Source organism: Myotis nattereri (genome assembly GCF_964212035.1).
Source record: "Myotis nattereri genome assembly, chromosome: 4".
NCBI classification, from domain to species: Eukaryota; Metazoa; Chordata; class Mammalia; order Chiroptera; family Vespertilionidae; genus Myotis; species Myotis nattereri.
Genome location: NC_138079.1, coordinates 43,383,006 through 43,409,642, shown reverse-complemented (window position 1 = coordinate 43,409,642; position 26,637 = coordinate 43,383,006). Strand labels below are relative to the sequence as shown.

Genomic DNA, 26,637 nt, shown 5'->3' with positions numbered 1-26,637 from the left:
TCCAGGCCCTGCCACTCACTAGCTGTGGGACTAGGGACAAGTTACCTAACAGCTCGTCAGCCAGAAGAGTGGAGTCCAACCTTTCCATTGCTCTCTGCAGAAAGCCATGGGCGTGTGGAGTGGAGGGTCTCCGACTCAGGCCCCGAGAGGGGCCAGGCCGGAGACGCTGAGGAGAAGGGGACTTGGGCGTGTAAATGACATGCAAGGTTTCTGTGCAGGAATGCAGAGAGTGTGGCCAGAGCCTTTGATTTCTTTTAAAAGAGAAGCTGGAAATACAGATTTTTATGTGAACTTTGCCAAGTTTTAAATGTTTGTTCAAGTTAGCAAAACAAACACAAAACCAGCAAGAATGAAAACACTGTGCAGACCAAATGGTTTCTGACTCAACTTCTGTCAAGCCCCTATGCTGGCCTGGGAAGCTGCTCTCTGGCCTGGAAAATTGTTCCTCCCGGTGGGACATTAGGACAAGGCCCGTTGTGACCCAGCTGAAAAGTGTCAGGATTGGCCAGGTGGCTCCGCTGGCTGGAGCATTGTCCCTGACACCAAAAGGTTTAGGGTTGGATCCCTGTCGGGGCACATACCTAGGTTGTGGGTTTGATCACCCCGGTCTGGTTATGTATGAGAGGCAACCGAGCGATGTTCCCCTCCTCCCCCCACCCCCCGCCCCTCATTTTCTCTCTTCCTCCTTCCCCCAACCTCTTCCTCTGTCTCTAAAAAAATAAAAATCAATAAACACATTCTTGGGTAGTGATAAAAAAAAAACCCCAAACTCTCAGGATTAAGTAGGTGGGGGTTCTAATAGACAAATGCTTTATAAATAAAGTCAGAGGGAAGGGTATCTAGAGGTCCAATTTTAAATTCCTTTCTAAAAATATATTTTTATTGATTTCAGAGAGGAAAGGAGAGGAAGAAAGAGATAGAAACATCAGTGATGAATCATTGATCGGCTGCCTCCTGCATGCCCCCTACTGGGGCATGTGCCCTTGACTGGAATTGAACCTGGGACCCTTCAGTCTGCAGGCCGATGCTCTATCCACTGAGCTGAACTGGCTAGGGCTAGAGGTCCAATTCTAAAGTAAATGGTACTTTTGCAGTTACGACCAGTATTAGAATGAAAATAGTTTTCACTCACACAGAAGCCTGGCCTAAGTGTACCCTTTTGGATCCCTCACAGGGCCCAGCACAATGCCTGGCACAGAGTAATTGCTTAGTGTGTGTTTGATGAATGAATGATCAACCGATGGATGAATAGCTCTTTGCTTGGCTCTCACAGAAGACTGTCATGTGAATTTAGGTTGAGGGGCAAGGAAAGAGCCTGCTCTAGGCAATTCTTAAAGATAACAAAGAAAATGAGGTTTCAGTGTTCATTCAGAGAATAATTCACAATAATTCAAATTAGGTTGTTTTGTGGGTGGTTGTTTTTTGGTTAGTTGTATGTTTTGGTAAATAACAGTTCTTAAGCACAGAACCATTAGCAGTTAGCTAGGAGTAGAGGAAGTGTTTAATAAATTGTAGTCATTATTTTACTTTTCATAAACTTTAGAAATCATCTCAGCTAAAGGAGAGCAGCTTGTTCAGAATAGAGCTATTTTTTTCGCATTAAGCTTTATTTTAATGGATCTCAAAATTCTGTGACAGATTTTTGGTTAAGTTGTTTCCATTAAGAGGCACGGATTTTGAAAACTAATAACTTTAAAACTCCTCCCCCCTACACACAAACCCCCCAATTGGTCCACAAAACATTCTCCTTTCTTTCTGAAGATTTTCAATGCATTGAAATCATTAACCAGTCTTTTACTATTAAACAGTCAATTGAGACAATCAGTTGTGAGACTGTTCTTCATTACTGATTAAGACTGGGGTAGGCCATAGCCAGTTTGACTGAGTGGATAGACAGAGTGTCAGCCCACGGACGGAAGGGTCCTGGACTTGAGGCTGATTGTAGGTTTGATCCCCCGCCCTGAGGGTGCGTGTGAGAGGTAACCAATTGATGTCCACATCGATGTTTTTCTGTATGTCTCTCCCTTCTACTCTTTCTAAAAAAAGCAATGGGAAAATATCCTCAGGTGAGGATTAACAACAAAAAGACCGGTGGAAGGTGCTGGGAATAACTTTCATTTAACCTTCTTGGTGACTTTGAGAATAGGGCTATTTTTAAGGGATTGCTGCCCTCTACTGGATTCTTTGGAGAATTTGAAGCTTTCTGCTATTGGTCTTGTGCCTTGGTTTTTCCAATCAACATACAGTATACTTGATTGAGGGGCGGAGGGTGGGGCATGGAGATGAATATTGCATAATGCTAATCCTCCAGGAGCTCATAGAGAATACAGGACCGAAGGGACTTTTGAGATGTTATTTCTCAACCCCTGATCCTCAGAATTCTGGTGGGAGCAGATGGACTTGTGTGAGGATAACTCATTAAAATATACTAGTGGAAATACACACACACACACACACACATATACATACATACACACATACACATACTAGTGAAGAAACTTTTCAATGAAAACTTTCTATACATTTGTTTTAGATATTGGCAATCTGCTGTGGTTTACTCTAGGGGGTGCTATAAAATAAGCAATTAATATTTAGAAAAAAATCCCAAAATGTGGCAACAGATGCTCACACTCGGACAACTCTTGTTTTGTGGACACATGTGCTCCCGACAGTGATTTTCTATTGTGTTTTATGTGTAAATTTGATGTTATTTAGTGACTTAAACTTAGTGAAGGGGAGACTTGTGTGCTGAGCACAGGTTAGATAAAGGAGTGAAATGAATCCTTTTTCCAGGGTACTTTGCACTGGAGCTGTGACTTTTCCTGGCAGTGTTGGGAGGGACTGAGCTCTGCCAGCCATCTGGAGCACTCAGCTGTGGAGTTTATTATTTTAAACAATCATTTTTTAACTTTTTTCCTATCCATCTCCCCCCCCCCCCCCACACACACAACTATCAGCTTGTTCTCTATATCTATGGGTCTGTTCCTATTTTTGTTTTGCTTATTTGTTTTTTAAAAAATATTCTACACCTTAGTGAAATACAATGTTTGTCTTTCTCTGACTTATTTTACTTAGTATAATACTCTCTAGGTCCATCTATTTTGTTGCAATGAAGATGGTGATTCAGGAGATCAAATGTCCTGAATACGCGTGCAGGCTTTACACGTGAAGGGGTGTGTCCTGAAATCCTCCATATCTCATACTGGCCATGCATATGCCATTGTATTTTCTGACTATTGAAATTATAAAACTGTGGGGAGTGTTTATCCTTTATGATTTAAGATATTTCCAGGAATTTTGGAGTGGGAGACAATATTACTACCCAGCAATATTCTTTGAAACAAAATTCTTAAAGAATTTATAAAAATTGGCTTGGATCTTTGCCTTACAAATGGAATGGAAGAAAGGCTAGTACACAAATTAGGCAAGTTTCTGCCCTGTACATATAGCGATGCTACTGACATTACCATAGGTAAGCATATGTTGGGAGGAGCTTTTTAAGTTGTAGGAAGGCTTATGAGATCCATCCACACTAACGTCCTTGTTAGTTGAGGCGTTTATTGATGCAGTCAGCATTTACTGGCTATCTACCACATTCCAGGTACAGTCACCCCTCTGTATCCACAAATTCTGCATCTGTGAATTCAATCAACCACAGATTTAAAGTATGGGGGTGGGGAGGGGTGGGGAGAGGAGGTGGGAGGAAGGAGAGTTACATTGTTGCTGATGTGTCCTATGTAGTTAGGTCTATGATGGTTGGGTCTGTACTGAACATGTAGACATTTTTTCTTGTCATTAATCCTTAATACAGTCTAACAACTATTTACGTTGCATTAGGTATTATAACTAATCTAGAGATGATTTACATTATGAAAATATTTTGCAATTTTATTTAAGGGACTTGAGCATCTGCAGATTTGGGAATCTATAGGGAGTCCTGAAATCAATCCCCAGTGGATACCAAAGGATGGCTACAGTAGGCATTTGGGTCTGATTGTCCTTTATGCTCAATAAGCTTATGTCCCACTAGGGGGAGCCAAATACACATATAAATAAGCATAACTGCTGCCCCTGCGGGGATAGAAGTCCCTGTGGAGATGTGAGTGGAGGAGGGTATCAGGAAGAATTAAGCCCCAGGACAGGTCAGGAAGAATCTTCATAGGGAAGGTGTCTCTGAACACGTTTCCAGGTAAGGAGGCTGCTGAGGTGAGCATGGAACTGTTAGGTTTTTGTGTGATGCCAACTGGAGTGACCGAAGATGAGACCTTTGGCCTGGGCCTTGTTTCCTGCACATGCTCAGTCTTGTTGACTGACCTGGTCTGAGGAACAAAGATCCCCCTGCAGGTTCAAGGTGGATGCCTCAGGACAACACAGCTGTGGCCGAGGCTTTGATGGTGTGTAAGTGATGCCTGAGTGACACAGTTTTTAGAAATCATCTCTTCTTTATTGCTACGCTCATATAAAAAGTTTGATACATTTGGGGAGGTAAAAGAAAGCCACAGTGTATATAAAGAAAGTTGTAGGAAGTTAAAAAAAATATGGCTTTAGTGTTTGGAAAAGCAGTTATGAATTGCTCCTTGGGTTTACTTATCCAGGCGATCAAAATTCTGGGTTTGGAACTCTTGGAAGTCCTCTGGGATGGTGTCTGCGAACAAAAACAGGCACAGGGGTTAGAGCGGGTCCTTACACAGGAATGCTGCTCCATCCCACCCAGCGCAGGCAGCCTGTAGGGGGCACTGTCAGCCTGTCCAGCAGCCCAGCAACCATTTCCTACTTCAGGCTCTTTGGGGGACCATTGCCTCCAAGCCCAGGAGGGCTCATTCACAGGCTGAAAGGAAATCAGCAGGCAGAGTAAATGCTGAGTCTGATTATGTTAGAGCTGTATGCAAATAAAGGCTGCCTGAAAATTAAACCTCAAACCCTATGCCAAGAAGTTAAATTCCATGGGTCTCAATGTCCTCATCTATCAAACAGGAAAAATGAGATCTACCTTTTACTTCAGCTACAGGGACGACCAGGTTTTAATGAATATGTGGCGTAAATGCTGGGCTTCGGGGAGGAAAGTGTGCTATAGAAATGAGGTGGCATTAATTGATTACTTCTAGTGACATTGTGCAGTAACAAGAATGTACGTTACCATTGCAGCGATACTTAAGGTTGGACCAAATGATGTTTTCCTGGGAGAAGCAGAAGACGCCGAGCCGGCCTCCTCGCATGGTGGTGTCTATGGTGACTCCAGAGTCAGCCACCAACTCGGAGCCTTCATAGAATCGCACCCTGCGGACAACACAGCCCGAGCAGACCCGTGAGGCTCAAACCAAGGTAGGTGATGTGCCCATCCTGAGGCTCCCACTTCTTGGACAGGCGCATCTTTGCTCTGTTTCCTATTCTGTTTTTCACAGACTTGGATTGTGCCCTCGCTGTTCCCCCTTCCCTACTAGATGGGAAGTTCCAGGAGTTCAGGGACCATGTCTTCCCAACTTGTCTCCCCAAAGGCCTAACAAGACACTGGGCACAGAGTCCCACTCAATGGGTACTTGTTAGTCAGTTACAGAGCAACCACAATATGACCCAGGACCAAGAAGTTCTGTGGCTGCATTGTTCTGACAGTTACCTTGGCTAGTTGCCATGCCTAAGAAAAGCTGCTTTTCCTTAGGTCTGATTTATTTCGTTTGGTGGCACCTCGGAGCAATGACTTTCATTAGGAGCGACACTCCCTACAGCAGGGCTTTAGAAATTTGGCTGTCACTGTGGCATTAATGAAGCCAGGGTTGCTGGGTGGCTTACAAGGCCCTGGAGAGAGCAATCAACACTTGTCCTTCATTCTAGAGGACACGTAGGTAGGTGAGGAGCCTGTTTAATCATTACCGGGGCCTAGATTCTAACTTCCTTTTACTTGTGAACATGTATTCTCTGCCCTGTTTTGATACAGGGATGGGCAAAAGTTGGTTTACAGTTACTAATAATTAATAATAGAAGGATAAACTGTTTTGTGCACTCACAACTGTAAACCTACTTTTTGCCTGCCCTGTGTGCACTGAATTTTCCAGGGTAAGTTGAGAAACTGTTGAGTAAAAAAAAAAAAAGCTGTTCAAAAACAAACTCATGGCCCTAGCTGGTTTGGCTCAGTGGATAGAGCGTCGACCTGTGGACTGAAGGGTCCCGGGTTTGATTCTGGTCAAGGGCACATGCCCAGATTGCGGGCTCAATCCCCAGTAAGGAGCATGCAGGAGGCAACCGATCAATGATTCATCATTGATGTTTCTCTCCTCCCTTCTCTGAAATCAATAAAAATATATTAAAAAAACAAGCAAAAAACCAAACTCATGGATACAGAATAAACTGATGTTTGTGGGACAAAAAGACGAAGGGATTAAGAAGTATAGATCCAAGGTGGAGAGTAGTTACAGTTACAAAATACTAGTAGTCACAAGGATGTAAAGTACAAAATAGGGAATATCATCAATAATATTGTAATAACCATGTATGGTGTCAACTGGGTACTAGGCTTATGGCGCAGCTCCCTTCGTAAATTATAGAAATGTCTAACCACTATACATACACCTATGTTATACTATGCTATATAATATTGAATGTCAACTGTAATTGAAAAATTAAGATTAAAAAAGAGGCTGTTCACCATTTTAGAAATTCACATTCCTGTTGGCAACACCATTATAATATTGAAGTCACCATCACAATACTCCATGTTATTAGAACGTTACCTTCACAGTGATCCTAGGGATGGGTGCAAGTCTCTTTTTCATTGTGTGTTTTGGTGTGGTTAGGTGCAAGCATTTACATGATTTGGTTATAAAGTATTCTTAGTTTTCTATGATTCCATTTGAGACAGAAGAGGGGGTTAAAAATGTGTTATAAAAAAGGGGCCTTGGACTTAAGAGGGCTGAGAACAAGACCATGTTACTGTGAGACAAACAGGACATTCTATGTGAGGTCTCGAAGAATTAGCCTCATGATTTCCTTTTCCCCACTAGGCTGCCGTATCAGGAGACTGTAATCCATGCTACTTCGTAAACACACTGCATAAGCTGGAGGAACGAGAAAGTGAGTACACTGTCTGAATTCCACAGCTGTAGTCCTAAGCCATCCTAGCTTCTGAGAACAGTTTTTAGTTTGTTTTAAAAATAGCCCTATAGGGAAATAAGGCAGATTACAGTGACTTACATGAAGACTGGTGCATGCCGCGTGTGGAACATGCCAGGCACTGTGCCAGGTGCTGGCAGACCAAGATGAAATAAGACACAGGCACAGCCCTCGTGGAGCTTATGTCCAGGAGGAAAGACAGACTCTAAGGGATTCACTGCAGTGTGAAATATTCATGAGTAAGTGATCACACGGCGCAGGGGATCACGGGACGTGTGGATGGAGACTCAGCCACACGGGTCAGCCTGAGTCTTCCTCCCCCCTCTTTTTGTGAGCCATAGCCCAAGGTCTCAAACCCTGGCCTGCAATGCAGAATGAGGGTGTGCTTTGCGTCCGGCGCAAGGTGAGATGGGTCGTCCGCCTACCTGATGTAGCCCACCTGGGGCCTGTGCTGCAGGAACCAGCGGTAGGACACCTTGTCCTTCCAGCCCACGTTCCTGGAGTCCTTCCACAGCAGCCTGACCTGGTCGCTGGTGTCCCCAGTGTGCCACAGGGAATTTCGGAGATGCTCCCCTGGACCTGTCTGAGACTTAACAGCCTGGACAATGACAGGAGCAGGGTTTTAGAACAGAACACACAGGCCACTCTCCCTGGATCTGTGGGGGTGGTGATGAGGCAGGGAGCTAGTTCATGGTTACAATCTGGCTGCCTTGGATTTGGACAAAAGCATAAATTCTGAAGATGCCATTTCTACTGAGGTGATCCTAGCCCTTTGATAACCAGCACTTGCTAATATTCCACTAACCCATCCCATATTTTTCCTGCTATATATCCACTGCTCCCCACATTTGCTCCAAGAAGGTTCTGAAATACGCCTTTTCTCCAGCAGGAGGGAGAGGCAGCTCTCAGCCCTCCTGTATAAAGTTGGCCCCATCGAGGAAACAGTTTCCAACAGTGTGCCTGAGATGTACCCCCAAATCTTCTCCACCTCTTGGATCCTACTAGGACTGATGGTCTCACCACTAGAGCCACCCAGAAGGTAGCTTGTACATAGGAATGAAGGCAAGGACCTGGGTTGACTCTACTGTTCTCTGACTTGAACACTAGCAAGAATGCAACCATTGCCACATGGGAGACGATGGAATTTAAAAGGAGGGCGAGGGCACAGAATTGACATGAGTGACTTCACCCGTACCTTAAGCTGAATGCCAGGTTCTGCGACAGCCCGGAATGGGGTGGCCTGCCAGTACGTCTGCTCCGTCTGCTTCCACATGACCACGTAGAAGCTGGAGCTGTCCTGGTAACCAAAGATGAAGCCCGCATAGTCATCATCCGTCTGGGTATTGACGTGGAAGGTCCCTTCAAAGTCCACTCCATTAAAAGCTGTGTATCCTGTAGAGATCAGAATATAATTAGAAAAGCAGACAAGGCCACACGGGTAGCTGGGAAGAATGAATTCTACACAAGTGGTACTGAAGGCCCTGGACATACCGACTGCCAGCCCAGGGTCGCTGTTCATGGTCTGCACAATCTCCATGCCCTGCGGAGAGAGTTGGAGGAGTGAGGAGCATTCTTCAAAGGGGCAGAGTGAGCCCTGAACCTCAGGCATCGTGGGTGAGCGCTCAGCGACGTCTGACCTCCATGTAAAGACTGCATTATCCGAGGGGTTGTTCTTCCTTGTTTGGGCTCAAAGCCGAATAGAAATAATTTTGCTAAAACTGCCACTTAAGCTGACTCAATAAAGCCGTAATTGGAGAACATACACTTCTAATGAATGTCTTGCTGGGTGGTGTTGGAAATTCTAAGCCTCCATGTGCCTTCCTTCTTAGTTACACGGGGAGGCAGTCTCCTGGAGAAATCAGGAGCTTGGCTGTGGGGTCAGACTGCCTAGGTCCCCATTCAGCAATCTCAGCCTCTTAGCTGCAGTGCTATCACGAGCGATCATTAAGCTTTACAAGCCTTGATCTCATCATCTGTACAATGGGGCCAGTGAAAGCGCTTTGTCATAGGGCTACTGTAGGAGTAACTGTGACGTGGAATGTGCCTGACTCACAGTCAGCACTCTCTGAACATTACTTACCACTCTCAGGGGGCCTGTGTCTGTGTTCAGGCAAAGCTGAGACATTGGCAACCATGTGACCCACCTGGTTCAGGACCACCCAGTTGGGATCAATCTGGGCGTCCCCTTCAGGGTCCAGGACCACGGTCTGGTAGGCCCTGAAGTCGGTCAGGGTGACCTCAGCATTCTCCGGGCAGACGTCGATCCGATCGATGACCTTGTCCTGGTCAAAGTCTGTCTCACAGAGGTCTCCCACGCCGTCACCTGAGTGGGTTGGAAGAGGGGGGGAACTTGTAAGGCCTGCACCCACCATCACTCCTGAAGAGAAGGGGGGCTGGATACGGAACAGAAGCGAGCCCAAGGTCACCCCAGGGCAGGGCTTCCAACCAGTGGGGAAAGGAGGCCTTGACATGAGTCACGTCTGAGCCTGCCCCGGCCCACCCTGCAGTCCTGGTGAACCCTCTGTATGTGACCAAAAGAAGTACCTGGGGACTCAGTGAAGGGGAATTGTTCAAAATGGGCCTCACAAGAAACCCTGGGTGTCCTCTGAAACAGTGGGGTTAACCACCTGGTGGGTCTTAAGCCTGACTCTACATAAGCAAATGCCTATAGACCAGTGATGGCGAACCTTTTGAGCTCGGCGTGTCAGCCTTTTGAAAAACCCTAACTTAACTCTGGTGCCATGTCACATACAGAAATTTTTTGATATTTGCAACCATAGTAAAACAAAGACTTATATTTTTGATATTTATATGCCATTTAACAAAGAAAAATCAACAAAAAAAATGAGTTCACGTGTCACCTGACACGCGTGTCATAGGTTCGCCATCACTGCTCTAGAACTTACTACACAACTCTCTACACTATAACGTATAAAAAGCATGGAAGTTGTCACCAACATGTATCTCTAAGACCACAGTGGTTCTGAGGCTGAATCTGGCCCAAAGTATGTTTTGTTCAGATGATGGTACTAAAATATTGGAATCTGCATGGCTGTGGATGGGTGGGCCCTCATGGCTCACCACAGTCCTCACCGCTGTCTCATTTCTGGCTTGGTGCACACCTTTCCTTATTGGCTTGGTCCTTGCAGACATCTGAGTTTGTGACCCCACCTAAGCCATTGGCTGCTGTGCCTTCTCTCTCTCCTCCTTTTCTGTGACTCCTGGTGAGGGGAGTGAGATGGCAGAGCAGCTTTCCAGGCTCCTTGAGCGGGAGCATGTGGCTGCTCCCTGCCCACGTGCTCTCCTCCTAGGGCTCCTCAGAATTGCATAGCAGCTTTTCTCTGACAGTTGGAGAATGGTATCTACCAGACATCTACTGTCCACACAAGCTGTGGCTACTCAGAGAAGCTGGTGTCCTGGGAGAGGTGTGCCACCTTGTGCCTGGCCGAAGGGAGCCCGGAGTCCCATGCAGTCCTGGGCTGAGCCCACTTACTGTTGCTGTCCTCCTGGGCCGGGTTGGGAACCAGCCGGCAGTTGTCCGGTCCAGGGGGCACCAGGTCTGGAATGCCGTCATTGTCATCATCATCATCACACTCGTCACCGATTCCGTCCTTATCAGTGTCCAGCTGGGAACTGTTAATGACGGTGGGGCAGTTGTCTGTGCTGTCCTGGTGCCCGTCTCCGTCACTGTGGGAGAAAAGAAAGGCAGTTGGAGTCACAGGGCAGCGAGGGTCCAGCTCTCAGGAGGGAGAGTCTGGGTTGGGGGTTTTAGCCAGGCCTGGTCTTTGATCAGACACATGTGTCCTTAGATAAGGCTGCCTGTAGGCCTCAGAGACCATTTCCCACCTCCTCCACTGAGGAAATAATAGGTCACTTCCTAGGCAAGAAATAAGGGTCAAGTTTGTGATCTTGTGCTGAGATGCTCCTATCAGTTCCTGGAGGCTACTAGCTGATCCAGGACTGAGAGAATGTGCCAAGGGAACAGAGTGAGAGGTGGTGGAGCCAGACTGCTCAGCTCCTTAGCAGCATGTTGGCCCCAGGCAGGGTACTGGACCCCTCTATGGCTCAGTGCCCCATCTGTAAAACGGGAATAACAGAGCCTCCTTCATAAGGCTGTTATGAAGATTAAATGATTAAGATTTTCCACATTCAAGTTTAACATAGGAAAAAAACTCTTCTAAGTACTTGGTCTTAGGGAGCCCTACAACGTTTTCCTTTCTATTACTCTCCACAGTCCCTGGCCAGTAGACCCAAGAAGGATCAGATGTGGCAAAGGAAATAGGGAGCCCCTTCCTGAGAGGGGAGCATGGGGCTCGGCTCAGTCCTGGTCTACAGCACTTCTCAGAGTCCTCTCTCTCTGCCCACCTGACCTCCCTTCCAGGCCTAGTGCCCTGTCCCGAGCTTTCCCTGCTGGACAGAGACACCCCATGGCTATCTTGGATCAGAGCACATAACTCCTTTCACCTGGCTCCACCCAGGGCCTGCCTTGGGCTGGGAACTGTTCCTATCTCATCCAGGATGGGACAGGGGAGGGAAGCCAGGGGCCAGTCTATGGCCTTCAGGCCAGGCTTCCCAGCTGAGACCCAAAGAAAGTGAGGCCAACCTGGGCAACCAGGAGATGACACAGCTCACACGGTGGAATTCCCGTGCAGGCAGCAGGGCTGCTTTTAAAATCATAAGACAGACTATTTCCATTAGCAGCCATTCTATGTAGCCCTGAACATTTTCATGCAAAAATGTTCCCAGCCTCCTCCCCAAGGTTCAGAATTGTGGGGATTAAAATGTAGCAGAATGAGTCATTTAGTTTATGCAAATATCTAGAGGCTGATGGGACAGGATATTCTAGAAATTTTTTAGATGGCACTCAGAGTGCAGGATGACCTGCAACAGGGAACATTCTTGACATCATTTAGGGAAGTTATCAGGGTACCAGTTGCACCTTCCACCGAAAAGCGGACACTTCCTATGTCAGGCTGTCTCTGACTTGCCTCTCCTCATGCTGTGATAACAACAGCTACCTTTTCCGCAGGGCACCTGAGGACCAGCACTGTGTCGGGAGCTTTACCTACATTCTCATTTCACCACAATCTTCGAGAGACAATTATCTCTCCTTTGCAGATGGAGAAGTTGAGACTCAGAGACTGAGCAGTACGTTTAAGTTCAGGTAGCCAGTGTGTACTGTGCAGCAAGGACGTTGAGCACAGGGCGAAGATGGGGCTTTACAGGAACTGACCCTGAGCAATGTCCACCTGTAGGGCAACCTCTGGGGAGAGGTTGAGAAGGGAAGCTATGTTTCCTCCTGCTCTGCCTTTTGGAGTCCTCTCCCTGCCTAATCCCCGCCCTGCCGCCTGTGCCATGCTTCCCGTGGAGATTGGGAGGGTTTAGAGCCTGCTTCTGCAGGAGCGCTAGGGCAGAGCTGCACATGTCTGCATTTTTGGTGATGTCTCTGCAGCATCTGCTCCAGCCCTTGACCTAGAACTCTAACCATGTGGGGCCAACAGGGTTGACAAAATTCATCTACATTGAATAGTTCCACTCAAATATGAGAAGTGGAATGAAAAATTCCAAGGACGATGAAAACAACAACAAACAAACAAACACAGTGGTCCCGCAGCAAACAGACAGCTTTCTGTTTTGGGGTGTGGGTGAAGCTCTCCAGAGCCAAGAGAATATAATAGAAGAACTAATATCTATTGAGTGCTGTCTATGTAACAGAAACTGTAATGTGCACTTTTCGCAAAGTAATCATCATAGTAGTCCTATGAGCTACATGCTATTGTCATCCCCATTTTACTAGTATAGATGAGAAAATTGGGGTGCAAGAGATTAGGTAACTTGCCTAAGTTTATAAGTGAAGGGTTGGGATTATATCTAGCTGTGTCACTCTGGAGCCCATCTCTGAAGTATGATACTAGACTGCCTCTCCCGTAATAAACTTTCCCTTGCTAGAGTGCCTAGTGGCACTCCTGATACCATCTCCTCCCCCCCCGCCCCCCCCGCCAAAATACAGAACTTTCAAGGAGGTGAGGTGTCAGGGTCAGGGCTACTGTCCCACTGGCAGCTCCATCGACCCAGAGAGATCCCAAAGCAGCAGAAAGCTCTGAAGGATGAAACTCTCCAGATGTTTCCTCTGGCCCTGTGCAGCTGGGAGAGGCACCATACCTGTCCTGATTGGTGTCACAGGAGTCCCCAACCAGATCGTTGTCCACATCAGACTGCAAAGAGAACAGAACATGTTATTTATCCCTGGGCCTGTGTGCACAGAATGTTCCAGAGAAGGCAGACCCGGCCCATCATCACTGGGTCTCAGGATTATTTCTCTGGAATCAGGACAGTGCAAAACTGCAAAAGGACAACACCATATTGGTGTCGGCACAATTTTCAAGAAAAGCTTCCAAAATATCAGGCTCCACGGATGGGCTGCCTACACACCAGATGAGCTGATCAGAAAGGGCACCAGGGCCGCCCGATGGCAGGTGGGGACGCGGAGCCCTGGCACGGGTCGGAAGGGAGCCACCATAGGCACAGGGACAAGGCAAACCGGCTTTGCTTTGCTTGTGCAGTTTGGAATTGAGCCAGAGTGAAAGCGAGTCACAGAGGGCAACAATGACTCCCCTCTCTCAGGCTTTAAAATACATGACACATCACCCCCAATTATCCAGACAGGAAGGAGGAGTGGGAAGGGAAACAGCACGTCACTGACTGAACATAATCTGAAATGTCCATACACAGTCGGTGCAAGGGTTTGGGGACTAAAGGGACACGAAGTTTCCCAAGGATAATTTGCAAGTTATGGTTTGGGTGTCATTAAACTCATAATCCAACCTCATAGGCACCTACAGCCTGTGAGATTAGTCCAGAGGGGCCGAGATCTCCTGTAATGGTCTTCCTATCCCCTCCAGGCCCAAGTATGCAACTTCTGCTCTGGTAGGCATATGGCAACAGCAAAGAAATGAGCTGCTGGGCTCTGCTGATTGTTCGAGACACTGGTCTTACAGGCATCTTTGCATAGAGGCGTTCAGCCAAGAGTTCAAGTTCCCCTATGTTCCACTGACCTGGTTAGGGTTGCTGACATCAGGACAACTGTCACAGGCATCCCCCACGCCATCGCCATCCCTGTCCTGTTGGTCACGATTGGGAACTTTCTGGCAGTTGTCCAGAATGTTTTTTATTCCTACGAGAAAGGAACGCTTCTCTGAGTCAGGTGAACAGCACAGACGGGTCTGGAGCACACACTTCTGGGGGCTGCAGAGATCAGGCCCTCACAGGTATGTGGTGAGTGACTTCTGCCTGGGCCATCCTCAGAGAGCCACCACTGTCCCAGCAGCTATCTGGAGGTAAGGTCAAAGGATGGCGTGTGTGTGTGTGTGCGTGTGTGTAGGACAGTGGGGAGTGGGGAAAGGTATAATCTGGAAGACAGATACCCTACAACAGGGGTGGTCAACCTTTTTCTGCCAAGGGCCATTTGGATATTCATAACATCCCTCAGCCACACAAAATATCAACTTAAAAATCAGCCTGCTAGCCCTAGCCAGTTTTGCTCAGTAGATACAGCATCAGCCCTGGGATGGAAGGGTTCTGGGTTTGATTCCAGTCAAAGGCACATATTTTGGTTGCAGGCTCAATCCCCGGCCCCGGTGAGGGGCATGTGCAGGAGGCAACTAATTGATGTGTGTCCCTTACATCGATGTTTCTCTGTCTCTCCCGCTCCCTTTCACTCTCTCTCAAAATCAATAGAAAAATATCCTAGGGTGAGAATTAAGAACAACAAAAAAATTTATCCTGCTATATTTGGTCAAACATTTAATTAACTCACCCCTAATGCCTCGGCAGGGTCAGCCTAAATTATTTAACAGGCCTTAAACAGCCTGTGGGCTGGAGGTTCCCTACCCCTGCCCTACAAAGACACAGCCCTGACAAGACACTGCTAGAAGTACTTCCTACAAGGTTTCCGGCAATGATACAGAGTTCCAGAAACACCCAGGTTCTTAAATAGTGGCGTGGGCTGTGGAGTCTCCTCCCACAGACACAAGTGGACTTTGGGTCCCCAGATGCAGGCTGCATGGAACCACCACTAGGAAGGCCCTCCTAGTCAGAAATTCTCTTCCTGCTCCTCAAAGACAACAGGGCAAAAGGACCATAGTCCCAAATACGATACAAAACGAGCCAAACCCACCATCTCCATCCATGTCATCATCGCAGGCGTCCCCTCTTCCATCCCCATCAGTGTCTTTCTGGTCATTATTTAGGACATCCCGGCAGTTGTCACAGGCATCCCCAAAGATATCTTGGTCGCTGTTTCTTTGGTCCACGTTGTGAGTCAGGACACAGTTATCCTACAGGATCAGAAGACCGAACACTCACTCCGACTGTTACTGCTTCCCTACCGTGTACTTGGTTCTGTGGTGGATGCTGGGGACTAAAGGGACATGAGGTTTCCCATGGTTAATTTCCATGTTATGGTTTGGGTATCATTAAACTCATAATCCAACCTCATAGGCACCCTACAGCCTGTGAGATTAGGCTAGAGGGGCTCAGGTGGTCATGAGCTGTCAGAACTCAGGAGGCCCAACTTTGTCAGTTTTATATTTTAAACATTTGATGATCTTAGAATAAAAAGTTGCAGTGCTGTGGGAATGCAGCATGGAAACTAACATTTGGGATGATTAATAGAAATAGTTCACTTCAAGGGCTCTCTTCCATCATCCGTGGCATGTGGCAATTCACAGGCCCTCCCCACAAAGCAGGTACCTGCTCATTCAGGATCCCGTCGCCGTCAGCATCCTCATCACAAGCATCGCCAATGCCATCTCCGTCTGCATCTTCTTGGCCAGAGTTTGGCACGTACTTGCAGTTGTCCTAAGGGGGAAACACAGCTCAGAAAGACATCTACATATGTCTTTTTTAAAGCTTTATTGAGGATAATTGACACAATTGAAGATATTTAAAGTGTTCAGTGTGATGATTTGCATATGTACATATTGTGAAAGGATTCCCCCATTGAATTAATTAACAGATCCGTCACCTCACATATTTCCCCCTTCTTTTGCTGAGAACATTTAAGTTCTACTCTCTCAGCAAATTTCAACTCTATAATAGTGTGACCAACTATAGTCACTATATTAAACCTTAGATCCTCTGACCTTATTTATCTTATAACTGAAGGTCTGTACCCTTTTACCAATGTCTCCCTGTTTCCCACACCACCTGTCTACATGTTTTAAACTAAATCTCAGGACAACTGTGGCTGCCTGACTTTATTACTGATCGCTGTTTTGTTACAGCTGAGAAGTAGCTCCTGTAACAATGCAAATTTCAATGGAACCGACAGAACCTCTCCCCTGTATTAGTCATGGAGAGAGAGAGAGAGAGAGAGAGAGAGAGAGAGAGAGAGAGAGAGAGAGAGATTGAGATTGATTGAGATTGAGAGATTGATTCCTATTTGCCCCGCGTACCTTCTTGCAGTTCCTTGCAGAGCATGGCAGTTCTTCGTCTGGGTAACTGTCAATGTCCACATCCTTCCCACAGAAGTAGCCATCGCCAGCCCATCCGACTCCGCACTGTGAAGGGAAAGCCTGTCAGAGGCCTGGGAAGCAGAGCCTGGTGGCTGACAAGAGCCTCTGCTCCCGTGTGCACCTCCCCAGAGTGGGGCCCAGAGCCAGACAGCCTTGTTGGGAAGGATTTTAAAACGATTAAATTGTTTTTTCAATCGTCTAATGGTTCAAAATTCAATAGGTGCAAAGGGGCTACAGTGTAACTTCCCCTCCTGTTCCCTTAGCTCAGGCAAGCAAGGTAATCGGTTCCCAAACGCATGCTGAGAGACAGGCTACGCACAGACAAGCAAATGTACATCATTCCTTTCCTCTATCCCCTCACACAACTGGTAAAATATATATATATATGCCATTCTGCATCTTGATTTTTTAAAAGTTAACATTATATCTCGGAGCTCTTTCTGTACCACTTCATGTAGAGTTGTCTTTTTTAAGAATGGCAACAGATACCTCATACATAAGGTGGTATGCATGTGCCTCAATCAATTCAACCAGTGCTCTACTGGTGGGTGTTAGGTTTTAAACACTTTTTTAGATGGAAAATTATGCTGCAACGAGTAACTCTAGTATGCGTGCTGTTCTACACTGGTTTCTTAGTGAGAAATTCCTGGTTCAAGGTGTCTGTAATTTTGAGTTACTGTCCAAAGTTCTCCATATGATTGTCCAATTTCCTTTCTCAGGGGAAACGTGGCGCTTTCCTTATCCTTCGTGAACCACAGTCCTCTCTCTGAATCTAAGTCTTCCAGATCAGTTTCCACCAGAGGAGGGACCTCCTGAGGTGCCTGGCCTCTGCTTATACCCTTTTACCAGGAGGTTTCCAGAGGCACAGTGCTGGGTCTGTGTGTCGTTCACTCCTTCCCTGGAAAAGTCTACCCAAGTATCCCGGCCTCCACCAGCCGCCGAGAGCAAGCCTCCCTGTCAGCAGAACGGGCACTGAAACGCCAGTCCTTCCATACCAGACCCCACAGCCACTGTCTCCAATTGTTATGATGTTGCTGCAAGGTCTCTGTTATCCCATTCACACAAGCAGCAACCAGGCTCAGAGTGGTTCGGTCCCTTGCTCAGGGCCTCAGAGCTGGGACTTGAACCCAAGCCCAGGGTCTTCTGCCCTGTATATTTGGTTAACGGGCACTTTGAGTTCTTCCTCTGATAGTCCATAGTCAAACCAAGGAGAGAAGAAATCATTCCGTAAGTGGTGTCCTGGGTATGAGATGGTACCTGGGAGCTCAGCCCAGGAGCAGGCTGGGCGCCCATGGGAGGGGCAGACAGAAGAACATGGGAGAAGGGGCCTGGAAAACCACCGGGAGCTAGAGGGGCAGGGAGAGGAAAAAGAGTCTGAGGAACAGCGTCAGGGCCAAGGGAAAAGAAACTTCACATGAGTAAATGCTACATTTCCTGGCCTCGCTAATCAAAATAAGGTGATTTAAGACCAGTGACTGCCTAAGCGGCAGCCGGCCTGTTCTCAATCATCTGCACTCTCCTTCTGCGACCAGAGATTTAAGGCAGGTTTCCAAAAACCCCCTCCCGCAGCTCCCCTATGTCTGCTCAGTTGCTTCCGTGGGGCCTTCAGAAGGCCTGAAAAGCTCAGTTATGGGGTATGGTCCTTGACTCATTTTAATGAAGAAGAAATTTCCTCTAGGAACAAATATATTTTTAATGAGCTATTTTCTGGCAGATTAAATTATTTTAGTAGTCACACCAAGTGTATTAATCTTTTACCATCTGTCATTGTGCCTTATTACAAATTCAAAAACATATTAAGAGCCCAATCACCCACCATCCCAGGGAAATTGTTAATTTGTTCACAGAAAACGAGGATTTAAATATAGATATACACTTCCCTCTCGATGATGATAATCGTGCCCAATCAGTAGGAATTGGGGAAACTGGTTTTCCCCCTGACCCGGCTTGTTCCTTCATCAGCACTTTGTATTGCCAGAGAGAGCTGATGGCATCATATTTATTTCTTCAACTTAGTTTTGAATCTTCTCATTTCTCCTATTTGAAAAGTGGTAGAAAATTTTGGGGGCTCAAGGAAGTCAAGTTTGAGGAATAGCGAAGAGGGAAGAAGTCTCCGAGATCCATCCTGCCCCTCGGACGTGCTCACTGTGAACCTGTGAATGTCAGACTCAGGGTCGCCTGCCAGGGCCTGGCTCACTGCAAAGGGAGGAGGTGAGTGGCTGAACATGGCTGATGTCTCAGTGCCTAGAATCCCTAAGACTCTGGAGCCTGAGGTTTGGGAGTGGATGACAGGAACAAGCCTCCTCGCCAAGGGCCCAGGACACCAGCGTGGCACGAGACTCACGTCAGGCTGAGACTGCCCTGCCCTCCTCAGCCACCTTCTCCCCGGATCGGCTCCAGGGTTGGGAAACACAGGAAGGCGAGTGACCTCCACTGGGCTATTCCTGCACCTGGTGAAGGTAGACACAGAGAATGGCTCTGTCCCCACCTTCCCCCTCCCCCGGGGGAGACAGGCGGTCTCCCTCTGAGGGTTTACAGCAGCCTATCACCTCGCCCCTGCCACCCACCTCCTGGGGCCAGATTTTGAAAGGGGATGTCTTAAGGGTGAGGACAGTTAGAAATGACAGCAGGAGGCTAATAAGTTATACACATAAATCACCAGGGCAGTAGATGGAAGGGAGGGAAGGAGGCTCCTTGGCCTCCTGCTGCTCATTTCTCAGGCCTTCCACAGAGGGTGCTTGGGAGCAGGGGGCTCCACCACTGAGCTGCCCAAGGGGACAGTGTCAACCCATGGCCAACAGGGAGAGAAGAGGCAGCTGCTGGTTAGAGGAGCTTCCCATTGCTCCCCACAAACTCAGCTGACCCTCCTACTATTACATTCTATGTTGATCTTGATGGAAATGTTTCCATGTTTGAGTACTTTTGCCCTGAAGCAAGTAGAAACTGGGGTGATGTTTAAAACAGAGGAAGGTAAAACGGTAAAGCAAGTGACAAACAACTTACCACGCACGTCACATCCCCCTGCCTCTCCTCGATGCACTGCGCGTTGACACTGCAAGGGTTCAGTTCTGGGTTTCTGCAGTTTCGCTCAGGTTTGCATCCCCTCGTCTGGTCACCAGTGTACCCGGGTTTACAAGGCCCACAGCGATAAGATCCCTGAAAGGAGCAAAGATAAGATGATGAACCAGGAGTCAGAACTGTGAGCAAAGAAAGGTACTGCGATTGTGTTTACTTTCACGTGTACTTAATGGTGCCTGGATTAAGGGAGATCCATGCTGTCTCTCTGCTTACATGTATGTCTTATAAGATGGCGGGAATATTGGGGAAGACGTCACCAGATTGGAAGCTGCAGCAGGCCCTGTCGGCCTGAAGGAATAGAACAGGAGTCAGAGGGCTAAATGGTGAACCACCACTCTGACTGAGGGGGAAGGGAGAAGGGCTGAACGTTCCATCATGTTCTGGGAGGTGAAGTTAGAGTTTGCTCTGGGACAAGGGAGATGGTTTGATTAAAATACAAAAACGATAATATTTGTCATTAATATTTATCTAAAAGCCCAACACTGTGCCCTGACCAGTTTGGTTCAGTGGACAGAGCATCGGACTGGGGGGTCCCAGGTTCGATTCCGGTCAAGGGCATGTACCTTGGTTGTGGGCACATCCCCAGGAGGCAGCTGATAGGTGTTTCTCTCTCATCGATGATTCTAACTCTCTATCCCTCTCCCTTCCTCTCTGTAAAAAAATCAATAAAATATATTAAAAAAAAAAAAAAAAAAAAGCCCAACACTGCAACTTTGGCAGAAGAGTAAAAAAACAAGTTTGGCAGTCATAAAATTATACTTATGAAATTACTTTACATATTGAAAACTGTTTTTCAGCACAAACTCATTTGCCAATCAAATAAGTTATGCCCATATGTTCTATGTGTGTTTTGGGGTTATGATTCATAAACATACACTTGGTTTAATAACTGGTCTGCTTTGATCACATCAGCCATGAAAAATACTTACCAAAGTGTTAGTGCATATAGAGTTGAGAACACACGCTCCATTTCGACACTCATCAATATCAGTGCAGACCTAGTGCAGAAGGATTTAAAGAGACGTTCCTTTTAGTAGAAATGCAAATAAATTTTGCTGTGTTTTGATACTTGTCTGAAGTGAAGACAGGAAATTTCAGGCAGAATGGAAATCGGGGTGCCATTTTAGCCATCTCCCTGTGTTTGTGTCAGTCTGTACTTAACCTAATTTCAAGTGATAGTTGCCTACTTGGTATTTAAAGTGGTTCAGAAAAGACAACTTGTTTGATTAATCTGTTCCACAACCCTTTTAGTCAGGAAGTTTTTCCTTTCTCCTGCTTGGGACTCAATGTACTTCTACCTCAGAATTTTTGGAAAATTCTCAGCTTCCCTCTGCTCCTATTCCTTCTACTCTTTCTTTTCTTCTTCCTTTTTTTTTTTTTTTTTTTAAATCTTACCAGAGGGTATTTTTTTCCATTGATCATTTAGAGTAGGGGTGGGGAACCTTTTTTCTGCCAAGGGCCATTTTTCACATTTACTAGTATAACATCTTTCATTCATGGGCCATACAAAATTATCAACTTAAAAATTAGCCTGCTATATTTGGTCAAACATTTAATTAACTCACCCCTAATGCCTTGGCAGGGCCAGACCAAATGAATTCTATGGCCTTATACAGCCCATAGGCCGGATGTTCCCCACCCATTGTAGAGAGAGTGGAAGGCAGGGAGGAGGGGGAGTGGGAGAGAGACATCTACGTGAGAGAGACACATCAACTGGTTGCCTCCCTCATACTCCCCAGCTCAGCCTGTAACCCAGGTACATGCCCTTGACTGGAACTCGAACCCGAGACCCTTCAGTCCATGGGCTGACACTCTAATCACTGAGCCAAACCAGCCAGAGCCTTCTACTCTTTCATTAGAACTACAATTAAATAAATATTGGACTTTCTCATTAATCTCTTCTGTTGACTCAACCTCTCGTTCTTATTTTCCACATCTTTATTTCTCTGTGCAGCATTCTGGCTGATTTCCTGAGTTCTACCTTTGAAATCTATACACTCCCTATTAGTTGTCTTGCTCGTCTATTAAGTTTTTATGCCAATGGTTATCTTTTTCACTGAATAAATTTTATTTGGCTATTTCTCAAATGTGCGTACCCCCGCCCCCCCCCCCATTGCTCTATTATTTAAGTATGGTGTCTACTGCTTCCTTTTTTCTTTATCCTTTTGAACTTATATTTATCACATTTTCCCATGGTAGCATCTTCATATAAATTACCATTGTTGTTTATGAGCATTTGGTATTAGCCAGGACTCTGGGGATCTTACTGCTGCAGAGCTGGTTTTTGTGTTAATGTTTGGCTTGTATATCTGTATTATATGTGTAACACAGGTGTGGAGCTCACAACTGTATGTGATACAAGCTTGGAGCTTTGATTTGTTGTGGACAGTTTTCATTTGTGTTAACCTTGCCCCCAAACTGCCATCGGCTTCCTTGTTGATTTGGGGGGCTTGGAAAGTTTTCACATCTCCTTGTAACGGGGAACATAGTTCTCTGAGGATCCTGGCTTTGTTCAGGGTTGTTAGATCTTCCTATGGTTCAAGACTACATCTTCTGTACCCTTGTAGGTGCTAAAACCCCAGACCCCCACCCCTGGGACCTCTACCCAGTGCTACCTCCCATGAGCTGCTGTGACATTAGCTTCCACCCATAGCTCTGGTTTTGAGTTCCCTCTTCGTTTCTAGAACCTGGGAACATTTCTTATTACTTCTTTTGATATTGGTGATGCATTAAAATTTCCTGTTAAATTTTATCAAGGTGACTCCCTTCTACTTCAGTTCAATCTACCACATTGCTGGAAATCTACTGGGAAGTGCTCCTGAACAGCTTACATAAAGCACCTTCTATTTCTTTTCGTCTATTTTCCTTGGTTTAGTTCTGGAGATTTTGTTTTTGGAGGAGAGGAAGGAAAGCTCCGGGACATCACTCTAATGGCTGTTGTCATTCCTATCTGTCTGGCTTGCCCCTTCTTCTACTCTAAAACAATGATGCCCTCTGGAATCCCTTGATAGGCAGCTAGGAGATAATGAACCTGCCCTTCTTTAAAGCTAATAACTTCCCTAAGGTAGTAAAATATATTTATAGACCAACCATTTTTAAGGGCTGAAAACATCAAAAAGAATTTCACAGTCAGCCAGTTAAATAATGACCAGGATACAGAGCATTTGGAAATAAATGGAGACTGTCACAAAGTATTCAAATGCTTAGGGCAATTTATAGCTTATATAAGAAGCAGCAGGGGTGGGGGGCGGGTGGGGAGGTGGGAGTGGGGGTGGGTTTTCTCAGGGAATTATTTCTACTCTTGAAATCCTCTCATCTCTAAAACAGCTTCTGATCATGGCCATCTTCAGAGCTACCTCATTCACTGTTTCTCTAGTGATGCTCTGTCATCCCAATTTAAGAGTTCCCTCCCTACTAAACTTTATAAACATACTCAGAAATGAGTTAGTGAATGCCTGATTTGCTCACTGGCCCTGGGAGATTCGATATGGCATCGCCTGCTCAAGGAGGTAAAGGCTTATACAGAAGGAGGTGGGAACCAACCAGGGTTTCTCGGGTGGCAATCAGGGTAGAAATGAACGTCAGCCCACCTGTTTATTTGACTTAGCAAAGCTGATCCCCACACCCTGCACCATGGACCCTGTGAAGCCCACCGGGCAGGCGTCACATCTGAAGCCGGGAGCTAAGTTCACGCAGCGCACACCCGGGTAGCAGGGATGGTATTTGCACTGGAGAGAAAAAACATTCAAAGTCATTAGTCCCATGGAGAAAACACTCTCACACTTCCATTTATCTAGCTGCACAACTTGTTTATTCATTTAACTCAGTTTTTGGTGATCAGAATGGTAAAAGGAAATAAAGGCTTCCGATGTCATAGTTACCCTCGGAATCCCTGACCCACACAATCTGGAGTTGTTTTGCTGGGTTACAGAATAATGCACAGCCAACCGGAAAGGGTCTTAATGTTAAGCCCTCCACTTCCCAGGGACAAGTCCCTGGTATCTAACTTGGGATTTACAGATCAGTGAAAGGACAGCTCTCCCAGACCACTGGATGGCTGGCTGTTAGGTGAGTCCAAGGGCGTTACTGAACCAACACAACTACTCAAAAGACAAGACCTTGGAAACACAGAGCTAGGGTAACTGTTTCCTCAGCTGGACGTGATCCATCGGCGTCTGGGCCTGCCTCTGCGCCCTAGCCAGCCCATGGCAGTCCCGAGGCCCTTGGAGTCTAGGAGAGTTTTTTCTTTTTTAACCAGTTCAACTAATGTAAAAAACATGACCACTTCTGGCCCTTTCAAAAGGAGAAATTTCCAGCTCACGGATAAAGACCAGATGCAGTTCTGTGAACTGAGTACAGATGTGTCTGCAATTGAGGGATTACTAGAGGCCATCTTAATTGCTTACTACCTGGGGCGGTCATCAGTGGAGCTACCACAAACCTACAAGGGGGTGGTGTGTGTGTGTCTAAGGTCCTGGCATGTTCCTCACCCCCTCCACGTCTCCTTCTGACCTTCCTCTGGCTGGCTGGGAGGGGAAAGCACATTCTGATGGCAGCCTTGCTACCCACTATGAACACTACTTGGGGACTAGACTACTGACTGGCTTAGTCATGATCTTGAAACAGTCTGCATCGGCAGATCTGGCAGCCACGCAACCAGCCTATATTTGTTGTGTGGGTCTTTCTGGCTCCATCCCTGGCACTTTTAGTTACTCACAGGTTATGGGGCCTCAACAGGTCTCGTTGGTTTGAGACTCCCCTCTGCTTTTCTATTTTAGGAAGCTTGAAGAAATCAGTTGCAACCTCTGGAATATACCCTTACACAGATCTCCCCCCTCCCACATTTGCAAAAAGTGCAGAAAAAAAATCACAAGTATAACACAGACTGTTTAAGAAAAACAATCAATGTTAGAGTATAAAGCTGAAATCTCAGTATTGTAGCAACATGGACAACGAGAAGAATTGGAGACACAGAGAGATGTATTACGAACACGGCCACAACCATGTGTCATGCCTCCTTCCTCCCACTGCTCATAGTGGCTCATGGTCTCGAAGGACTCATCAGGAAGTAGTTTTTAAGTGGCCTGGAGGACAACCCAAGTCATCCCTTAGTCATCAGCCTGGCTTCTTTTTCCATTAGCTGTATGGTGTGCAAGATATTTAGGGAGCCTCTACCCTGTGCAGTTGAACTCTTACCTCATCAATGTCAGAGCAGGTGATCCCATTTCCTGTGTAGCCCTCGGGGCAGGGCCCACACTGAAAGCCGTCTCTGGTGTTGGTACATCGGACTCCGCGGAAACACGAGTTGGAGTCACACAGGCGCACTGGGGGTGCTGGGGGCGCAGGGGGTGCCTGGGGCACCAGTGTGTTTGGGGTTGGAGACTGCAAGCTAAGAGGACCTAGAAGAAAAACAATAGGCTTATTCACCACCAGGGAACATAACTGACACAAAATAAAATTTGGTTTTTCAATGAAGTTCTCTTCCCTCCACCTCTGTGCCAAACCTCCAGAAGCTGCAGCCAATGTTGCCTCACCCCAGGTTGGGCCCTTCATCAGTCTGCATCTGCTCGTCCAGCTCAGAATGAGCCAGTTACTAGAAAAGCACTTACCGCAAGCCTGGCATTCAGCTATGGTGTTTCGCAAAAATGATGTTTCCTTGACCTTTAGAAATGGGAAGAGGAAAAAAAAAAGATTGAAAAGGAGCACCTGATACATAATCCAGGAATGAAAGAATCCATGTGTAGCAAGCTGTTAAATACTTCTTAAAGTAGTTCTAAAGTAACCCTTGATGGCTCCCCCTCTGCCTGGAGCCCTGGTGTGTTTAGCACATGGTTGCCCATTTCCAAAGCCTTGGTGTCAGAGTCCCAGGGTGGGGGGCTGCACGAGCTTGGCTGCTGGTCTGCCCGCTGCTGTGCTGTAAGCCTTCTGCTCCAGGAGCTCACACACAGAGCTTCTCGGGCTTTTCTGATGGTATGTCCTGGTTGTTACCTGCTGTCTCAGAAGATCCTTCACCTCTCCCAAGAGCTGGTTTAGTTGTGTCATTTGCCCCAAGAACTGTCGATTAAAGTCTCCTATAGCAACAACGAAAGGTAAGGAGCATTCAGCCAGTGACAGCCATTTCTACAGTCACTCAAAAGCAAATGATTTCCCAGAGAATAATCATGACAAAATTCTAGGGTGTAGGAATTTAACTTGGTGTAATTCATCTCAAAAATAATGGTCATGATGCCACTGGAGACTTCAAAATCCATGTGAGTTATAAAAATATAAAAAAAGAGCAATGAAAATATTCTGTGCTCTGTATTTTGGCCGAAGAGCCTGATTTCTGGAGATACCTCCCGTAGGACCGCTTTGTGGACAGCCCACCCTTTGGTGACGGGACCCAGCCCATTCGGGGGCTTGGGGGTTTGTCTGTGTTGAAGAAGGTATGCAAAGTGCCCAAGAGACCACACCTGTGCTTGCGGTGGCCAGTGGCTCGCTCTGCTGCAGAAAGCAATCTTGCAGGCTGGCCACCTGGAACAGCGAGCCTCTCACCACCAGCTTTAGCTCTTCCAAGAAATCCTGGAGAAAAATCAGATTCATACCACACAGTGCTAGTGCATTCAAAGCCAACGTGTCTGCATATTCACACAACTTTCCTAACAGACTAGCCCTGTATACTTGGACCCTGACATCTTATGTAATGTTGTGGGTTTGCATTTTTCCTAAATCCTGCCAGCCCTATCCTTTTCACTGAAGCAACTCTGAACTTCAGCCAGGAGCTGAGGAAAACGCTGACATTCACCTTGGCCTCAGAGTTCATGAAAGTGGCTCTGAGAAGAAGACAGGCTTTTTCCTTCATGGTAAACAGTTATTTTGAGGAGCCACTTAAGAATTATCTGGAATTTGTTTCTGAAGTTTAGACTGTAATAAATATTTTACTTATTCATTCCGATTTTAA

General features: G+C 46.5%; 1 protein-coding gene and 1 long non-coding RNA gene across 2 annotated transcripts in view; one reads left to right on the top strand and one right to left on the bottom strand.

Moving 5' to 3' along the window:
• The first annotated feature begins 4,427 nt into the window (after window positions 1-4,427).
• Window positions 4,428-8,860, top strand: LOC308517485. Its single transcript, XR_013995831.1, has 3 exons — window positions 4,428-5,322; window positions 6,996-7,065; window positions 7,991-8,860. It is a non-coding gene; the product is annotated as an uncharacterized lncRNA (long non-coding RNA).
• Window positions 4,428-26,637, bottom strand: part of THBS4 (thrombospondin 4) — a 47,556-nt gene continuing 25,346 nt past the window's right edge. Inside the window, exons 4-22 of the mRNA XM_081088638.1 lie at window positions 26,150-26,258; window positions 25,686-25,768; window positions 25,307-25,358; window positions 24,894-25,096; window positions 23,288-23,425; window positions 20,627-20,695; window positions 19,623-19,775; window positions 16,560-16,664; window positions 15,856-15,963; window positions 15,281-15,440; window positions 14,160-14,278; window positions 13,267-13,319; window positions 10,598-10,791; window positions 9,249-9,427; window positions 8,596-8,644; window positions 8,300-8,496; window positions 7,530-7,702; window positions 5,138-5,277; window positions 4,428-4,645 (exon numbers count right to left, since the gene is read on the bottom strand). Coding sequence (XP_080944764.1) covers window positions 4,584-4,645; window positions 5,138-5,277; window positions 7,530-7,702; window positions 8,300-8,496; window positions 8,596-8,644; window positions 9,249-9,427; window positions 10,598-10,791; window positions 13,267-13,319; window positions 14,160-14,278; window positions 15,281-15,440; window positions 15,856-15,963; window positions 16,560-16,664; window positions 19,623-19,775; window positions 20,627-20,695; window positions 23,288-23,425; window positions 24,894-25,096; window positions 25,307-25,358; window positions 25,686-25,768; window positions 26,150-26,258 — 2,346 coding nt within the window. The 3' untranslated portion in view covers window positions 4,428-4,583. The remainder of the gene's footprint in view (window positions 4,646-5,137; window positions 5,278-7,529; window positions 7,703-8,299; window positions 8,497-8,595; window positions 8,645-9,248; window positions 9,428-10,597; window positions 10,792-13,266; window positions 13,320-14,159; window positions 14,279-15,280; window positions 15,441-15,855; window positions 15,964-16,559; window positions 16,665-19,622; window positions 19,776-20,626; window positions 20,696-23,287; window positions 23,426-24,893; window positions 25,097-25,306; window positions 25,359-25,685; window positions 25,769-26,149; window positions 26,259-26,637) is intronic.